Source organism: Vulpes lagopus, chromosome 24 (assembly GCF_018345385.1).
Source record: "Vulpes lagopus strain Blue_001 chromosome 24, ASM1834538v1, whole genome shotgun sequence".
Classification (NCBI taxonomy): Eukaryota; Metazoa; Chordata; class Mammalia; order Carnivora; family Canidae; genus Vulpes; species Vulpes lagopus.
The window spans coordinates 8,599,052-8,614,616 of record NC_054847.1 but is presented as its reverse complement, the minus strand read 5'-3'; the positions used below and the strand labels follow the sequence as shown (position 1 = coordinate 8,614,616).

Genomic DNA, 15,565 nt, shown 5'->3' with positions numbered 1-15,565 from the left:
GTTCATTGTATGGATATACTACCTTTTGTTGATCTGTTCATCAACTGATGGACATTTGTGCTTCCACTTTGGTGCTGTTATGGATAATGTTGCTATAAACAGTCTTAAAAGTTATTGTGTGGACATATATTCCCTTGGGTAAGTATCTAGGTTTGAACTTGCTAGGTCATATGGTAACTCTATGTCTAACTTGCCAGACTGTTTTCCAACGTGATTGTACCATTTTATAGTCCCACCAACAACATATGAAGGTTCCAGTTTATCCACATCTTTGCCAAATTTGTAATTGTCTGCCTCTTTGACTCTAGCCTTTCTAGTGAGTGTGAAGTGATATCTCACTGTGGTTTTGATTTGCATTCCTTTAATGTCTATGGATGATCATATTTCATATTTTAATTTTTTTCCTGGAAAGGTCTATTCAGATCCTTTATTTTAAAATCTGGTCGTCTTTTATTGTTGACTTTTAAGGGTTCTGTATATATTCTGGATATAAGTTCCTTATCAGATACATGATTTGCAAATGTTTTGGTTTTTGTTTTTTTTAATGTTTTGTTTTCATTCTGCAGGTGTTTTTTTCTCTTTCTTGATATTGATGCTGTTTTGTTTTTCAAGATTTGTTTATTTATCTTGAGAGAGAGAAAGAGAGAGAAAGAGCGTGAGCCCAGAAAGGGGCAGGAGAGGGAAAAACTTTCTCACTGAGCTCAGAGCTCCACCTAGCACTTCATGTAAAGACCCTGAAATTGTAATCTGAGCTGAAACCAAGAGTCAGTTGCTCAACCAACTGCACCAACCAGAGGCCCCTTGTTTTTTTTTTTTTTTTTTTTTTTTAAGTAGGCTCCATGCCCAGCATGGGGTCCACTGCAGAGCTTGAACTCACCACCCTGAGATCAAGACCTGAGCTGAGATCAAGAGGCTCAGACTTAACTGACTGAGCAACCCAGACACCCCCTTGATGATGCTTTTTGAAGCATTAAAAAAAAAAAAACAAAAAACACTTTTCAAGTTTTTCATTTTGGTGAAGTCCAATTTGTCTACTTTTTCTTTTGTTGCTTGTAATTTTGGTGTCATATTGCTTAATACACGGTTGTGAAGATTTGACATGTTTTCTTCTAAGAGTTTTAAAGTTTTAGCCTACATTAGATTTTATTTCTAATTAATTTTTGTATATGATAATAGGTAGAGATCTAAATGTAGTCTTTTCTTTTGCATGTGTTTTCCAGTTGTTCCTGATTATCTTTTTGACATCTATAGGATCTCTGAAGATGCCTCTTTTTTCATTCCTGATATTGATAATTTGTGACTTTTTAAAATTTCAGTTAATCTTCCCAAGTGTTTATTGATTTGGGGACGTTGTTAATTGTATTAGTCTTTCCAAATAATTAGCTTGGTGCTTATTGATCTTCCCTATTACATGTTTTTTATTTAATTCCTTTCTGGATTATATTATTTACCTTCTTCTACTTTGTACTTATCTTGCTATTGTCTCTCTAATTTCTTGAGATAAATGGTTAAATTATAAGTGTTCAGCTTTTCCTTTTAACTAATGTATGCATCCAAGGCTAAAATTTTCCTCTAAATTGATTTTAGCTGCATTCCATAAATTTTGATATGTGATATTCTCATTATCATCCAGTTAAAATATTTTCTAATTCCCATTGTAATTTCTTCCTTGTCCATTGGATTATTTGGAAGAGTACTTTTTTTTTTTTTTAATTTATCCTTGATTCCTTTTTTTTTTTTTTTAATTTTTATTTATTTATGATAGTCACAGAGAGAGAGAGAGAGGCAGAGACACAGGCGGAGGGAGAAGCAGGCTCCATGCACCGGGAGCCCGATATGGGACTCGATCCCGGGTCTCCAGGATCACGCCCTGGGCCAAAGGCAGGCGCCAAACCGCTGCGCCACCCAGGGATCCCCTGGAAGAGTATTTTTAAATATAATACTTGTATGGTATATCTTTTTTCAACTTGTTACCAACTTACCTATATACTTATGTTTAGATGTACCTCTTGGAAACAGTATATAGCTGAGTGTTTTTTAAATCCAGTCTAATTATTTTCCCCATTTTATTGGTGTATTCTGTCCATTTGTATCTAATCCAATTGGTAAGATGTTGGCTTAAATCTAACATGTTGCTATGTGCCTTCTATTTGTTCCATCAGCAATATTTCCTTTTTAAAGCCTTCTTTGGGATTATTTCTTATTATACAGTTTCACCCTTTTATGAGTTGGAAAGTTAAACCTCATTTTGCTTTAATTTTATTTTTAGGTTTTCTCTACAGTTTCAAAATGCATCATTGGCTTTTCAAATCCTAATGTTGATCAGTACTTCTATTCTCTTCTTTAGAACACGTGAACCTCAGTTGGGTCCCTTTTTACTTACAAACATTGTTATAATTTAACTTCTATATACATTTAAAATTCCACAGGACAGTACTATTGTCATTTTACATAGGCAGAATCATTTAGATTTGCCTTCATAATTATCATTTCAATTGATCTTCCTTTCTGCAACAACTACCTGTTATCTGGGATCATTTCTTTTTGCCTGGAGAAGCCCATTTAATACTTATTTTTATTTTTATGTTTTTACATTTTTTTTGTTTTTACATTTTTTATTAATGTTTTATATTTTTAAGTAGCCTCCATGTCCAACGTGGGGCTTGAAATCACGACCCTGAGACTGAAAGTCTCATGCTTTACCAATTGAGCCAGCCAGGTACCCCCATTTAATACTTTTTAAATTCAGGTCTATTTATGAAAAATATTACTGTTTTTGTTTGTCTGATATTTATTTATTTATTTATTTATTTATTTATCTATTTATCTATCTATCTATCTATCTATCTATCTATCTATTTATTTATTTATTTCATCTTCTGCCTGACAGGATTTTTTGTTGGTATAGAATTCTATTATCTTCTATTTTCAATTATTTCTGCTGAGAGTAAGCTCATCACTGCTTCTTTGAAAGTGCTTTTTGGTTTTTTTCTGGCTGCCTTCAGGATTTTCTCTTTGGCTTGTTTTTGAGGAGTTTCATATGATGTACCTACATTTGAGTACTTTCTTTACCCTTATTGGCAGGAGGGACCAGAGGGAAGTAATGAATTGCTTTGAGCACAAAATTTAAGGATGGATTCAATCTCAGGGTCATGCAAGTTGCACCTTTATCCCAGTCTTGCTTACTTCACTGATTTTTTCATTTGCAGTTTGATATCTTTAGTCTTTTTTTTTTTTTTTTCGATTTTACTCTTAAGAAATCTCTATACCCAATGCGGGTCTTGAACCTACAACCCTGAGATCAAGAGTCACATACTCCACTGACTGAGCCAGCCAGGTGCCCCATTTTGAAAAGTCCTTGGTCATTATCTTCTAGTCATTTTGAAAAGTCCTTGGCCAATATCTTTTAACATATCACCTCTAATGCATTCTCTTTTCCTCCACTCTGGAATTTCCACTGCATAGATTTTGTATCTTCTTATGGCTTTTTTTTTTTTTTTTTAAGATTTTATTTACTTATTCACGAGAGACACAGAGAGAGGCAGAGACACAGGCAGAGGGAGAAGCAGGCTTCCTGCAGGGAGCCCGACACAGGACTCATTCCTGGGACTCTGGGATCATGCCCTGAGCTGAAGGCAGACCCTCAACTGCTGAACCACCCAGGGATCCCCTCAACCATACCCTTAAAAAATATGACATGGTGAATTTAAAAAGTTTCCAATCCTTGGGGTGTTTGGGTGGTGCAATTGGTTAAGTGTCCAACTCAGTTTTAGCTCAAGTCATGATCTCGGGATCATACGATTGAGCCCCATGTCAGGCTTCATGCTCAGTGGGGAGACTGCTTCAGATTCTCTCTCCCTCTCCTCTGTCCCTCCCACTCATGTTCTCTCTCTCTCTAAAACAAATAAATCTAAATCAATCTTTAAAAAAGTTTCCAGTCCTCTGCAGAAATTTTCAACTTCTCTTTTATCACTTTGAATATGATAAATAAAGTTATTTTAAAGTCTGTGTTTGATAAACTCCAATCACTGGAGCCCATACAGATCTTTATCCATTGTCTATTTTATTCTATTGACCTTTCGTCAAAAAAAATTGTATGAATACTCTTATGGCCTGCATGAGGTTGTCTTTCCCCAGAGAAGAGTTATGTTTACTCCTGCCAGGAACTTGGGGCAGTAGCTATTTGGATCATGTTATTTCTACTGAAGCGAATCAGGCCATCAACAGCCCTGCTCTGACATCTCAGTTGTCTTAGTTTTCTCTTCTGGATCAGCAAACACACCCAGGACACACGTTGCCCTAAATGCTAGGCTTGGCTCTCCAGATTTCCATCTTCTCATGCTAAGTCCCAGTTACTCCTAGCAATTTTTCATTACTTTAACTCTCTGATGCTTCAATACAATTTGCAAAATATTTGTCTGGCTTTTTTAGTAGAATGTCTTCTTTTTTTCTACTGTGGAATGTTTTATCCAAAATTATCTAGTGTCCCATTATCAGAGAGGAAATCCTCCCTGTCTTTTTATTTCCCACTTTACATTAGTTGTGAGCAGTCCCCCATGTGTTTAAGAATTTTTGAGCATACACTCTTACGTACTGGATAGTATTCCTTCAGGAGACTAAGTCATGATTTATCTAGCTGTTTTGTCTTCAGTTGGATGTTTTGGGTTGTCTGTATTTCTGTTGCTTGGGGTTATTCATTACAAATGATAGAATCCCCTCCAGTGAGTTTCAGCATGAAGGGATTTCTTATAGAGAGTTTGGTAATGGACATTGTCTTTGAGAGAGCTAGAAAACCAGGTGGGATAATACTTAGCCAGGAACAACAGCAGACAAGGAGATTCCTTTCCAGATAATGGGACAAACTTTCATGGTCCACCTACTATTTGGTACCTATGATACTACAGACAAGCTAGAACCTGCACCTGAGCTGTCCCCCAAGAACTAAATGTCACCACCATTGTGTACATCCTCAACAAAAGTTGCTTCCCACCATGTGAGGCACATTCCTTGACAGAACCTAGCCACACATGGAACCCAGTACCAACGGAATTGGCTCAGCAGGAGGGGAAAGCATGCTAGAAAGACTGGGAAAGGTGTGAAGCCAGCCAATCCTCCTCAGACTCGACATCTCTGCTTTGCACCCTATGTTTCCAAGAGCAGCCATGTTCTTGAGCACTTCCCTCTCCGGGTGTGTCTTTCTGGGGCTTTCCCATCCTTTGGAGGACGTCTCACACCCAGTATAAGGGACCTCAGATATGACTGAAAAAGCAGGATCCTCTGTAATCAATACCAATGTGGATACCGTCAGAACCATTTTCCCTTTGGGCCTTTATTAGGAAGCAAAATGAGGTGAGAGAGGAGTGAGAAAAAAGAACCAAAAGAGACAAAGTCCTTTTAAGGTTTAGGGGCCCAAGGGGCTACGGGAAACTGATACTGGAAAGAAGGAGATCTTCTATCTCCCCCTCCATTGCCATGTACAGAAAAGGTTGTTCTAGAGTTGTCCTATACTCGGGTGTCCCCTCAGACACAGGGCTGTTAGGACACTGGATGGAATATGACATTCCCTGAATGGTGGCCACGAATGTATTCTCAGGGGTCAGTGACTGCCCTACGGAAACTAAATATTTGAGAGTTTCTAGGTCTATCATAATCAAAAGAAATAGGAGACATCTAAGTCACCTTATAGCTTAGTATTCTCACACATTATTGTTTTTAGATAATGAAATATTTGATTATACAAATACATATGTGTATATATATGTATAGCATACATGTTAGTAATGAGCTATAAAAATAAAATGAACACCTGTGAGCCTACCACCCAAATTATGAGCCAGAACATCATCGGCATCATTTACTTAGCTGCCCGCTTCTCCTTGTCTTGTTATCCTGTGTTAAAGCAAAATACACAATGGAGACCAAACTTGAAAATACCCTGGGCAGACACAATTGTGTAAGCCACGTAGGCAAAACTAGACCCAGCTCACTTCATGAAGGAGCGTAAGTGCAAAACCGTGTTATCCTTGTAAATGTCTCTGATAATCATAAAAGGACACTTAAGCCCATGCAACGGTGTGCAATAATCAGTTTGAACCAATCCTTTGTCATCTAGAAACCCCATCGTGATTGCCAGTCATTGTCAAGGTCAAACAAGTTCCTCATGTTCATTTTGCTAAACTCTCACTAAATACTATTTTACTTTTTTTTTTTTTAAGATTTTATTTATTTATTCATGAGAGACATAGAAAGAGGCAGAGACACAGCAGAGAGAGAGAAGCAGGCTCCCTGCAGGGAGCCCGATGCAGAAGTTGATCTCAGGACCCCGGGATCACGATTGGAACCAAAGGCAGACGCTCAACTGCTGAGCCACCCAGGTGCCCCACTGAGCTGGTTTTAATTGTTGCTCTCCTGGATTGTTGACACGTGCCTCCCCCAACCAACCACCAACCAACCAACCAACCAACCAACCAACCAACCATTCTCCCCCAATTTTTTTCAGATCTACTTACCTGGTAAAGTTTAACCACAACCTATGTCTCTCTGAAAGACACATGGTTATTTAGTTTTGGTTATTTTCACCTTTAAAAACTTTAAAAAGTGGTAAGGTACTCTACACATTCTTCTGGGGCTTTCTTTCACCTTGAAGTGGTGTTCCTAAGATTTATCCATGTAAATAAGCTGTAGCTGTAGTGTATTTATTCATTTGCCCTTCGTATCAGACCCCATCATGTGACAAAAGCCTTGACAAAATCTTTGTCCTCCCTCTGGAAAGGCCAGTTTGAGCTGTGTCTTGTCTTGCTATTAGGAATCAGGCTGCCTCCAACACTCACATTCGTCTCTACAACTATCATGTCTAGGTTTTTCTAGGGCATGCCTCACGAGCGGGATGGATGGGTGGAAGGTACATGAATGTTCAACTTTACAAGAAAATGCCAAACTTTTCCAGAATGGTCAGACTGCTTCTCCTCATTTTCTGGCTAGTAGAAGTTGAAAGACTCGCCAGAGTTTGCAAAGATGAAAAATGAAGGAAACCAGCATCAGGACCCAGAACTGACCCCTAAGGCCAAGCTCACTCCTTCACTTAACTGGTTTCATTGACCACCGGACAAAAAGTAGTGGCCAATACAACCTGCTGGGCTGGGGCCAGGGCACTTTTAATTTTTAAGTGACTTGCAGATATACCACGAGGTAGACACCACTGGCACTCTGCCCATTCAGAGAAGCAGCAGAGAGGAAGAGTTTATGCCCTTGACCCCAGGGACGCAGAGCTGGGACTGGGACCCAGGCAGTGTAGCAGCAGCAGCTGTGTTCTTATGTGTCATGGAAGGGCCTGGAAGTCCTAGAAAGAGCTCTAGGTCATTGGGCACACCCTTGCAATCACATGCTACTCAAGGAACTGCAAACTAGTCATTCATTCATTCATTCATTCATTCATTCATCCATTCATTCATTCATTCATTCCTCATCATGAACCAGCACATGGGCTGTATTTGGAATACAGATGTAAATGAGACAGGCCCAGTTCCTTCCCACAGGTATGGGTAAAGCAGACAAATAATCATACTAACAGATATAAACATCAGGTAAGAGAAGTAAAGGGACTAACTTAGATTCTTCTCCAAAGAAGTAATGACCTGGCATTTAAGCTGAGACATAAGGTACCTGTTAAAGTTACCCAAGGGAAGTGTGTGTATAAGTGTATGTTGCTTGTGTGTGTGTGTGTGTGTGTGTGTGCGCGCAAGCGTGTAGCTACTGCAAGGTCTGAAAGCAAAATGATAACACATCAAATGAACGTTCTTAAAAATACCAAGTGAGGGGGCCCCTGGGTGGCTTAGCGGTTGAGCATGTCTTTGGCCCAGGGTGTGATCCCGGGGTCCCGGGATCGAGTCCCACGTCAGGCTCCCTGCACGAAGCCTGCCTCTCTCTCTGTGTCTCTCACAAATAAATAAAATCTTTAAAAAATAAAAAGGAAAAAAAAAATAGCAAGCGGTGTAGCTTTAGGAGGGAGGACAGAAGGCAGGAGGGGAGGGGAGGAGAGGATGGAGCAGCCCCTCTGTGGCTGTGCAGGGGGAGAAGAGGCGGTGGTCCCCGGGAGGGGAAGGGGGTGGGAGCTTCAAGACCCACTGTGGACATGGGGCTCGCTGTACTTGGGAGCTGGGGCAGGATGAGGGAAGGGCCTGGTGTCAGCATCCGTGTAGGCGGAAGCCACCGAAACGGGGAGCAGCAGGTTTGGGAGACCAGCTGGAAAGTCCGACCCTACTCCTCCACCCGCCCTCAGGACTTGGCAGGCGTGGGCCGGGCGGGGGGCGGCAGGTGGAGGAGTACCCCGGGGACAGGTCGCCTGAGACGCTGTGGGGGCTCAGGGGCAGCGGGGCCCCCACCCCTCCCAACCCTTCACTCCTCTGCTCCTTTTACAGATTAAGAAATTGAGGTCATCCTAGGCTGGAGTCATTTGGGTCAAGTTCCAGGCCCTGAAACACCAGAGTTGGGTTCAAGATCCAGACTTCCAGACTTCCTGCTCCCAGGTGGGCCCCTTCCCCTTCCCAGGCCCAGGGAGCAGCGCCCCCGGGGGGGGGGGGGTGTAGGCACAGTGTGGACGGGGGGCGGGGTGTAGGCACAGTGTGGACTCTACAGGCCACAGACGGGGAGGCAGGAGGCCAGAGGGGGGGCGCTGATGGGTGCTGGAGCTGGGACACCTGGTGCCCCCAAGCCCTCGAAGGCAAAGGTGGCCAGGGCGGCCAGCAGGCCGGGGACAGAGGCAGGGGTCCCTCAGCTGCTGGGATCGTGCCTGCAGAGGGGCCCAGCGCCCCAGTCCACCCCCGGCCCCCGCACTGGCAGCAGGCCCCCGCCTGAGGAGGGCACTGGTGTGGAAGCATTTTAATGTTTTTTAAATACATAATCTGGGACTAGATGCCCGTTCACATGACCTTTGTCCGTTCTTGCCTGGAGCCACTGAAGCAGGAGTTAATAAATACTGGAGGGAGCCGAGGCCAGGGGGTGCGGGCGAAGGCTCTGCGGGGACAGCTGTCCCCTGAGCTGGGGGAGCTTTGGTCTGGCGGTGGGGGCGGTTATGTTGTTTGCCCCGGACACTCCTGGCTCCCCCGCGCTAACAGCACCCCACGCCCCTCCCAAAGTCCTAGTCAAGAGGCTAAGCTGGACGGTCACCTCATTAGCTGAAAGGCCGGCGACGGCCCGGCCAGCACGCCGAAGCCCCGTGCTGTTCGCCCCATCCCGGACCAGCAGCATCGGCATCACCTGGGAGCTTGTTAGAGACGCACGTCTCGGGGCTCCCCCTGCCCCCGCCCCGTAACCCCCCCAGAACCCGCTTCTCTGGGGTGGCGCCCAGCAGGCTCCTCACAAGCCCCCTGGGGGACTCCAGGAAAACTGTGGTAAGGGTGGGAGGCAAGGGAGGCAAGGGAGGCTGGGAGGACACCTGCTAGACAAGGGCAGGGCCTGGAGTCTTGCCCTGACATTTGTCACCATCTCGTTGAGGCTCTTCCTCGTGACTCAGTCCCCCTGTCCTGGCCATTGAGCGTGACAGCACGTCCCTTATCTGCATCACGGAACTGGTGGAAAAACCAGGACGATGCAACGTGGGAGAATTCTCCCAGGCCGAAACGCCAGACTCGTGGTGTTCGTGCTGCGTGTCTGCTCCACGTCCCCCACACCCTCGCTGGTGACCGGAGAAGGCCAAGGGCACACACGGTATTCAGGTCCGTTTCCAGCTCGGGCGCCCGGATGGCTTCAGGGAATCCCGGAACCTTCCCCGATCGAGTACAAAACCCAGTGGGTGCAAAGGTGCGCGCCTGCGGGCGGGAAGGGCCTTCAGGCCCCCGGGGGCCTCGAGCGTGGACCCAGCGGGCCTGGGGACCCGCCCCCGCAGCCGTGGCCGGGAGCCTCCCACAGACGGCTCGGAGAGCGGCCCCTGCCTCGCCCACCTCTGGCCCCCCGGGGGTTGTCCACATTCGCCAACTCGGTGGCGGTGGCGCGTGCAGGCAGCTGGCGGGGTGGCCTCCCCCGCCCCACGCTGTACCGGCAGCTCCCCTGACCTCATCGCCTCGAAGCCGCACGGTCCCGCCCGGAGGCTGTTCTGGTTCCGCCTTAAAAATGGAACCACTGGGGGGCAGCCGGGGGGGGGGGGGGGGGGGGGGGTGCTCAGCGGTTTAGCACCTGCCCTGATCGGGTCCCACGTGGGGCTCCCTGCATGGAGCCTGCTTCTCCCGCTCCCTCTGCCTGTGTCGCTCATGAATAAATAAATTTTTAAAAAAGTGGGGACTAGCCTGTGCGGTGGGTGGGGGGGGCTCACAGTCATGGGTGGTGGTACTTGAGGGGCGTCATGGGACCCAGTGGGAAACTCCCCATCTTTTTTTCAGTAGAAACCTTCAAATAAGCGGGTCGGTGCCCGGGGGGCCCTGCTGCGGTCCTCCCAGGCCCATGGGCCCCTCCTTCCCAGCCCTTCCCCGAGGCCCAGACCTGCCCCCACCCGAGCCGATGTCTGAGGTCCCGGAGCTGGCACTGCCCGTCTCAGCCAAGCCCACCTGGGGTCTTTCTGCTCAATCCTTCCACTCCACAAGGTGGCAGCTCCCGAACGCACAGGGCAGGAGGGACGTTCTTCCCAGAGACGGACTTGTGGGCGCCGAGGAGAAAGCTCCCGTGTCGGAGCCTCAGGGAGACGCGATAAGCCGTCTACAGGGAGGAAACAGACTGCTCCAACGCAACAAACTGAATTAAGTTTCATTTATTCTAGGGCAAACTCAAAAGGGTTTTTTTTTGTTGTTGTTTTCTTTTTTAGCAAATCCTAGCACATTATTAACAAAAAAAAATCTGTACATTTGCCATGATACACTTGAAAGTGAAACAAATAAGATATAAATACAGATATGGATGTAACATGAAAAGCCCCCAAAAAACAAAAACAAAACCCAAAAACCCAACCTGGGGGTATGGGGACCATGCGTGTGAACACAGTGCTGACAAAACTATTTTGGTGGCTGATAGTTTTCAGAGCGTTTTTTTCTCATTTCCAAACATCATTGTTAGCAAAGTCCTGGTGGGATTCTACAAAGTTCTTATTTGCTGTTAACGTGTAGTATTATGCTTGATAAATAAAGGGCGGCAGGGAAAGAAAAGGACTGATGAGACCAGAATCAGCTGCATCACCTGCACAGGGGAGGGTAAGCCAGCGGGAGCCACAGGGAGGCAGTCCCGGGCTGCCCAGTAAGGCGCACGCAGCCCGCATACTCCAAGGAGCTGCGCGCCCACCCTGGGCCTCAGCCCGCCGGCCTGTGCCACAGCCAGAGAAGCAGGAGCCAGGCACATGGGCCCCAGGGGGAGGGCCGCGTGGGTCCCTTGCGGGTCCTGGATGGGCGGGTGAAGGAGGAGGCAAACAAAGTTTTGCAGTTTTGGGGTTTTGCTCTTTTGTGGTGTTTCGGCTCAATGGGAGGCCTGCAGGGAGGCGGCGGCAAGGCGAGGCAGCGGCTGCTGTCCGGATTCGGAGGGCGGCAGCGGCGGCGGGTGCGGCTCCCTCCCCGTGAGGTGGTGGCGGCATGCGAGTCTCCCCGGTGAGGGCAGCGGTTTGATTGAGGCCGAGAGACCTGTCGGTGATTGTATCTCTCTCTAGGTCGGGAGATTGAAGGTTGGGGGAGTGACATTCAAGGCGAGCCCTTTGTGAGTACTATGAGGACATTCAGCAATGTTCGAGATTCTTCCCAACTGCAGGCAGTGGGGGACCGTGAGGCCACGGAGTCCGAGAGGTCAAGGAGAAAGGTCTTTCCAAACGGGTCAGGTTTTGTAAAAGAACTCATAAATAACCTAGCCGGGTGCACGTTTCTACAACAGAGGAGGAATCAAAAGTGCCCTGACTCACTTGTCGAGTGTAAAAATGAAATCTCATTAGTGAAATATTAACAAACGGTATTTATCAATGAAAGTAAGGCCTGGTCCTGCTATGTTCTGAGCCAAAAATAAGTCAATAATATTCAACCACTTAAAATGCACCCCTGAAGTTCCTTTGACAGCAGCAGTGGGGTACTTCCCTCCATGTGCAAGATACCCCGACACACACACACACACACACACACACACACTCTCTCTCTCTCTCTCTCTCTCTCTCTCTCTCTCTCTCTCAGTGAAGGCACCCTAGCTTCACTGTTCCTGAACCTTCAATTTCAGTGCCTGGTTCCAAATAAAGTATCGAAACTAAATTCCGAAGGAAACTGAGCGATGCGCGCTAGTGTTACAACTTCCAATACACGCTGGAGGCTGGGGGCAGAGGGCTCCGCGGAGGTCGGCGGACGCCGTCCCAGTCTCTGCCGCTGTGCTGCGGGCTGCAGAGAATTCTGCATCAGGACAGCAAAGACCTCCTTAAAAAATACCACCAGGAGAGGCATTTCCCTGAGGGAAAAACCAGTTCCAGGGAGAGAGAGGATAGAAGGCTTTGTGATGGCATCAAGGATTTCCATTTGGCTTTAAGAATTTTGTTCAAGATGTATTTAACCAGATTCCAAATCTATAGTTCCTTTTACCGGAACAATCAAACACTTGAGAAAAATTTTTGAGAAGGGTAGTTTCTCTGGTACTTTCTCACTGGAGAAAAGGAAACAGATTTTAAAACTGGATTCCAGGTCCTGCGTCTCTGCAATTTGCCGGCCGCCAAATTACGTTTATCTTAAACAAAGACTATTTCAACCGATGAGCCAGGAAGTACTTCTGTCCACACAATTAAAAAAAAAAAAAAAAAAAGACTCTGATACCTGGTCTCTCTGGACTTTTCTTTGATCTTAATCCCAAATGAAACCGAGAAGTCGAGAAGTCAAGACCAGGATGGCAGAGCTGCCACTGACCAGACTGACTAAGAACACTCCAGAATGGAGCAGCTTAGGCAGAGGCTGGGCGTGGGAGGAAGACGGACGGTGCTAAATCTGAAAATCCAAACCACCAAGCGCTGGGGGGTGGCAGAGGCCCTGTCTGCATAGTGCCTGCCCAAGATCTGACTAGTGCAACACGCGCGCGTGAACACACACACACACACACACACACACCTCCTCTCGTACCTTCCATGCTTCATTAAGGGCCATGTTAGGCACCCATGAGTGGACGCTACAGATTTACCTTGATTCTTGTGTTTGGGTTTAAATGAAAGAATTCTTTCAACTGGAAGCTGCAGGTGGGGCCAGCACAAGCGGAGCGTTCAGAGGGGTGGGGAGCCCATCCTGGAAGCCCATCCTGGAAGCGTTCAGAGGGGTGGGGAGCCCATCCTGCAGAAGGGGCCCCAGGCCTCCAGTCTACATAGTGTACAAGCAAAATCCCATGCAGCTGTTACAAAACCATCTCCAGGCTTTTCTCTTCTTGCCAAGACTTGACTCCTGTTCTTAGTAGGTCTCACGATACAATTGAAAGACGGATGATCCTTTCCTGGCATCATAAGCCAAATCCAGGAGGAAGTAAGCGAAGATGAGAGAGAAGCACAAATTAACAGACCGTCCTCAAATGTGATTAACTAAGAGAAAATGCTACTTTCTACCAAGTATTGGCTAGAGAGCTCTGATTTTTTAAAACTGCACCCCACACACATGGTTTTATGGTCTCAGCAGGCTGTACAAGACGTGTTTAAGTATGGCTCTTTTCTTTTTCCATTCGTTTTGTATGAAGACTGCAATACAGGCCTTGCTTCCTTTACATTCAATACCAGTAAGATTCTACACAAAAGCTGGAAGGGACCAAAATACTGATTGTAATAAATATTTGCGGGCCTCCTTGTACTGACTGGGCAGCCGATGAGGGGGAAGGTGGGGGAAGGTCTCTGAGAGGCACCACCGATTGCTTCTAGGGCTACACGAAGAGACTCTGGCGCGCCATTAGCTGTGTGTGGACACATCAGAGGAGGAGCTACTGTTGCTGTTCGTGGTTTGGGCCCTCTTTATATATAAGTTTAGTAGCTTCATCTGCAAAGAGAAGACACAAACGCATTAGCAAGAGGAAAGCAATCAGAAAGTAGACAACAAAAACAAGCCCAAGTGACAGTAAGAAAACAGCACGTCCCTTAGTTGAGAAATTCATTATACGAACATTTTCTGAGGACCTACTACTCGTGCAGCATACACCTGCCAGGGCCAGGGCCACAGCGGCGGGAGGAGGTCAGAGTCTAGAGGAGATGAGTGGCACCGGGTTCTCATGAACAGAATGAAAAGTGTTACTATAAATGGGTGAGCCACAAGGGCTTTGGGAAGCATGGAAGGTACGAGAGGACGGGCAGAGGCACATCTTCGAGGGGCGACTGTGGCCAGTGGCTCCATGAAGCTGGTGGGGAGCAGGGTGCAGGCCCATGCTCCACAGGCATCAGGTAAAGCTGAGCAAGGCTACCAGGTCAAGCCTTCTGACCTTCACATCTTTGATGAAGCTGCTCCTTCCGCGTGGCACACCTCTCTCCACCCCCATTTCAGCCGCCTGAAGCCTGCCTCAGTGTGTTCATCTAGACACACGCATTCCTTTCTCTTGCCTCCTGTGGCATGGGTGGGCACCTCACTGCACCTCAGCTTGCGCTGCCTCATGCTGTAGTCAGCAGTGCCTCCGTGTGCTCCTTCCAGCACGATGAGCCCTCCTTGAGGCCAACACCATGTCACGGAATCACATCACCTTGGACAGGCACGGTGCTTCACAAGGAACGGGGCTTTCCTTTTTTTTTTTTTTTTTAAATATTTATTTATTTATGATAGAGAGAGAAGAGAGAGAGAGAGAGAGAGAGAGAGAGAGAGAGGCAGAGACACAGGAGGAGGGAGAAGCAGGCTCCATGCTGGGAGCCCAACGCGGGACTCGATCCCGGGACTCCAGGATCGCGCCCTTGGACCAAAGGCAGGCGCTAAACCCCTGAGCCACCCAGGGATCCCCTAAAGGGGCTTTCCTATCCGAGATCTCATCTGTTTTCAGCATAAGCCCCCAGGACCCTCCAAATACATAAAAAAGTGCATAACGTGGTAGGTTTTCAAATGCTTCTTGAATGCTACCACGTTAGTATGTCATGCAGAAGGGGAACACCCATAAGAATCCCACATAACACACAACTTAACGATTGAGGGGATCACAACGTATTTCCTATCCACAGCTCTTTGCCGGCCTTGCTCTGAACAGGCCATGAGGCTGAGACAAATATAAGCCAGCCTGGGGGGAGGAGAGGCTGGCCTCCAGGGGCACCCAGGAAGAGAGGCTCGGTGTGGTGCACGAGAAATGGGGCCCCTCAACGACAACGGGAAGCAGAACAGCAACTGTATGGGGTTCCCAGGAGAGACTAAGTCTCCCTGACATACTACTCAAAGGTGTATGTAGAGAAAGAACTAAACCACTGTGTTGTGTGTTTTTGCACAAAGGGAGTCAGCAGTAAGCATCTGAGGCTCACTGGTTCTGCTCCAGTCCAGCGCAACAATCTCCTCATGTGAGTACCTGTACTGCTGCCTTGGTCTTTTTTAACTGAGTGGAGTATGGCTCAGTTTGCTTTTCCTTCCTCACTGTTTAAAATCTTAAACCTTTTATTTTATTTAAAAAATTTTATTTTATTTTTTATTTGGAGAGA

The 15,565-nt window shown here is 46.7% G+C and overlaps 2 protein-coding genes across 13 annotated transcripts in view; one reads left to right on the top strand and one right to left on the bottom strand.

Moving 5' to 3' along the window:
• Positions 1–8,164: 8,164 nt before the first annotated feature.
• Positions 8,165–10,731, top strand: LOC121482120 (proline-rich protein 36-like). The gene is made up of 4 exons (XM_041739963.1): positions 8,165–8,290; positions 9,174–9,389; positions 9,493–10,093; positions 10,454–10,731. The coding sequence occupies exons 1-4, from the start codon at positions 8,165–8,167 to the stop codon at positions 10,729–10,731; spliced, it is 1,221 nt and encodes a 406-aa protein (XP_041595897.1).
• Positions 10,724–15,565, bottom strand: part of CLASP1 (cytoplasmic linker associated protein 1) — a 263,831-nt gene continuing 258,989 nt past the window's right edge. For all 12 annotated transcript variants that reach the window (XM_041739917.1, XM_041739921.1, XM_041739918.1 and 9 more), the window contains one exon: positions 10,724–13,943. In XM_041739917.1, the coding sequence (XP_041595851.1) occupies positions 13,857–13,943 (87 nt within the window). In that variant the 3' untranslated portion in view covers positions 10,724–13,856. The remainder of the gene's footprint in view (positions 13,944–15,565) is intronic.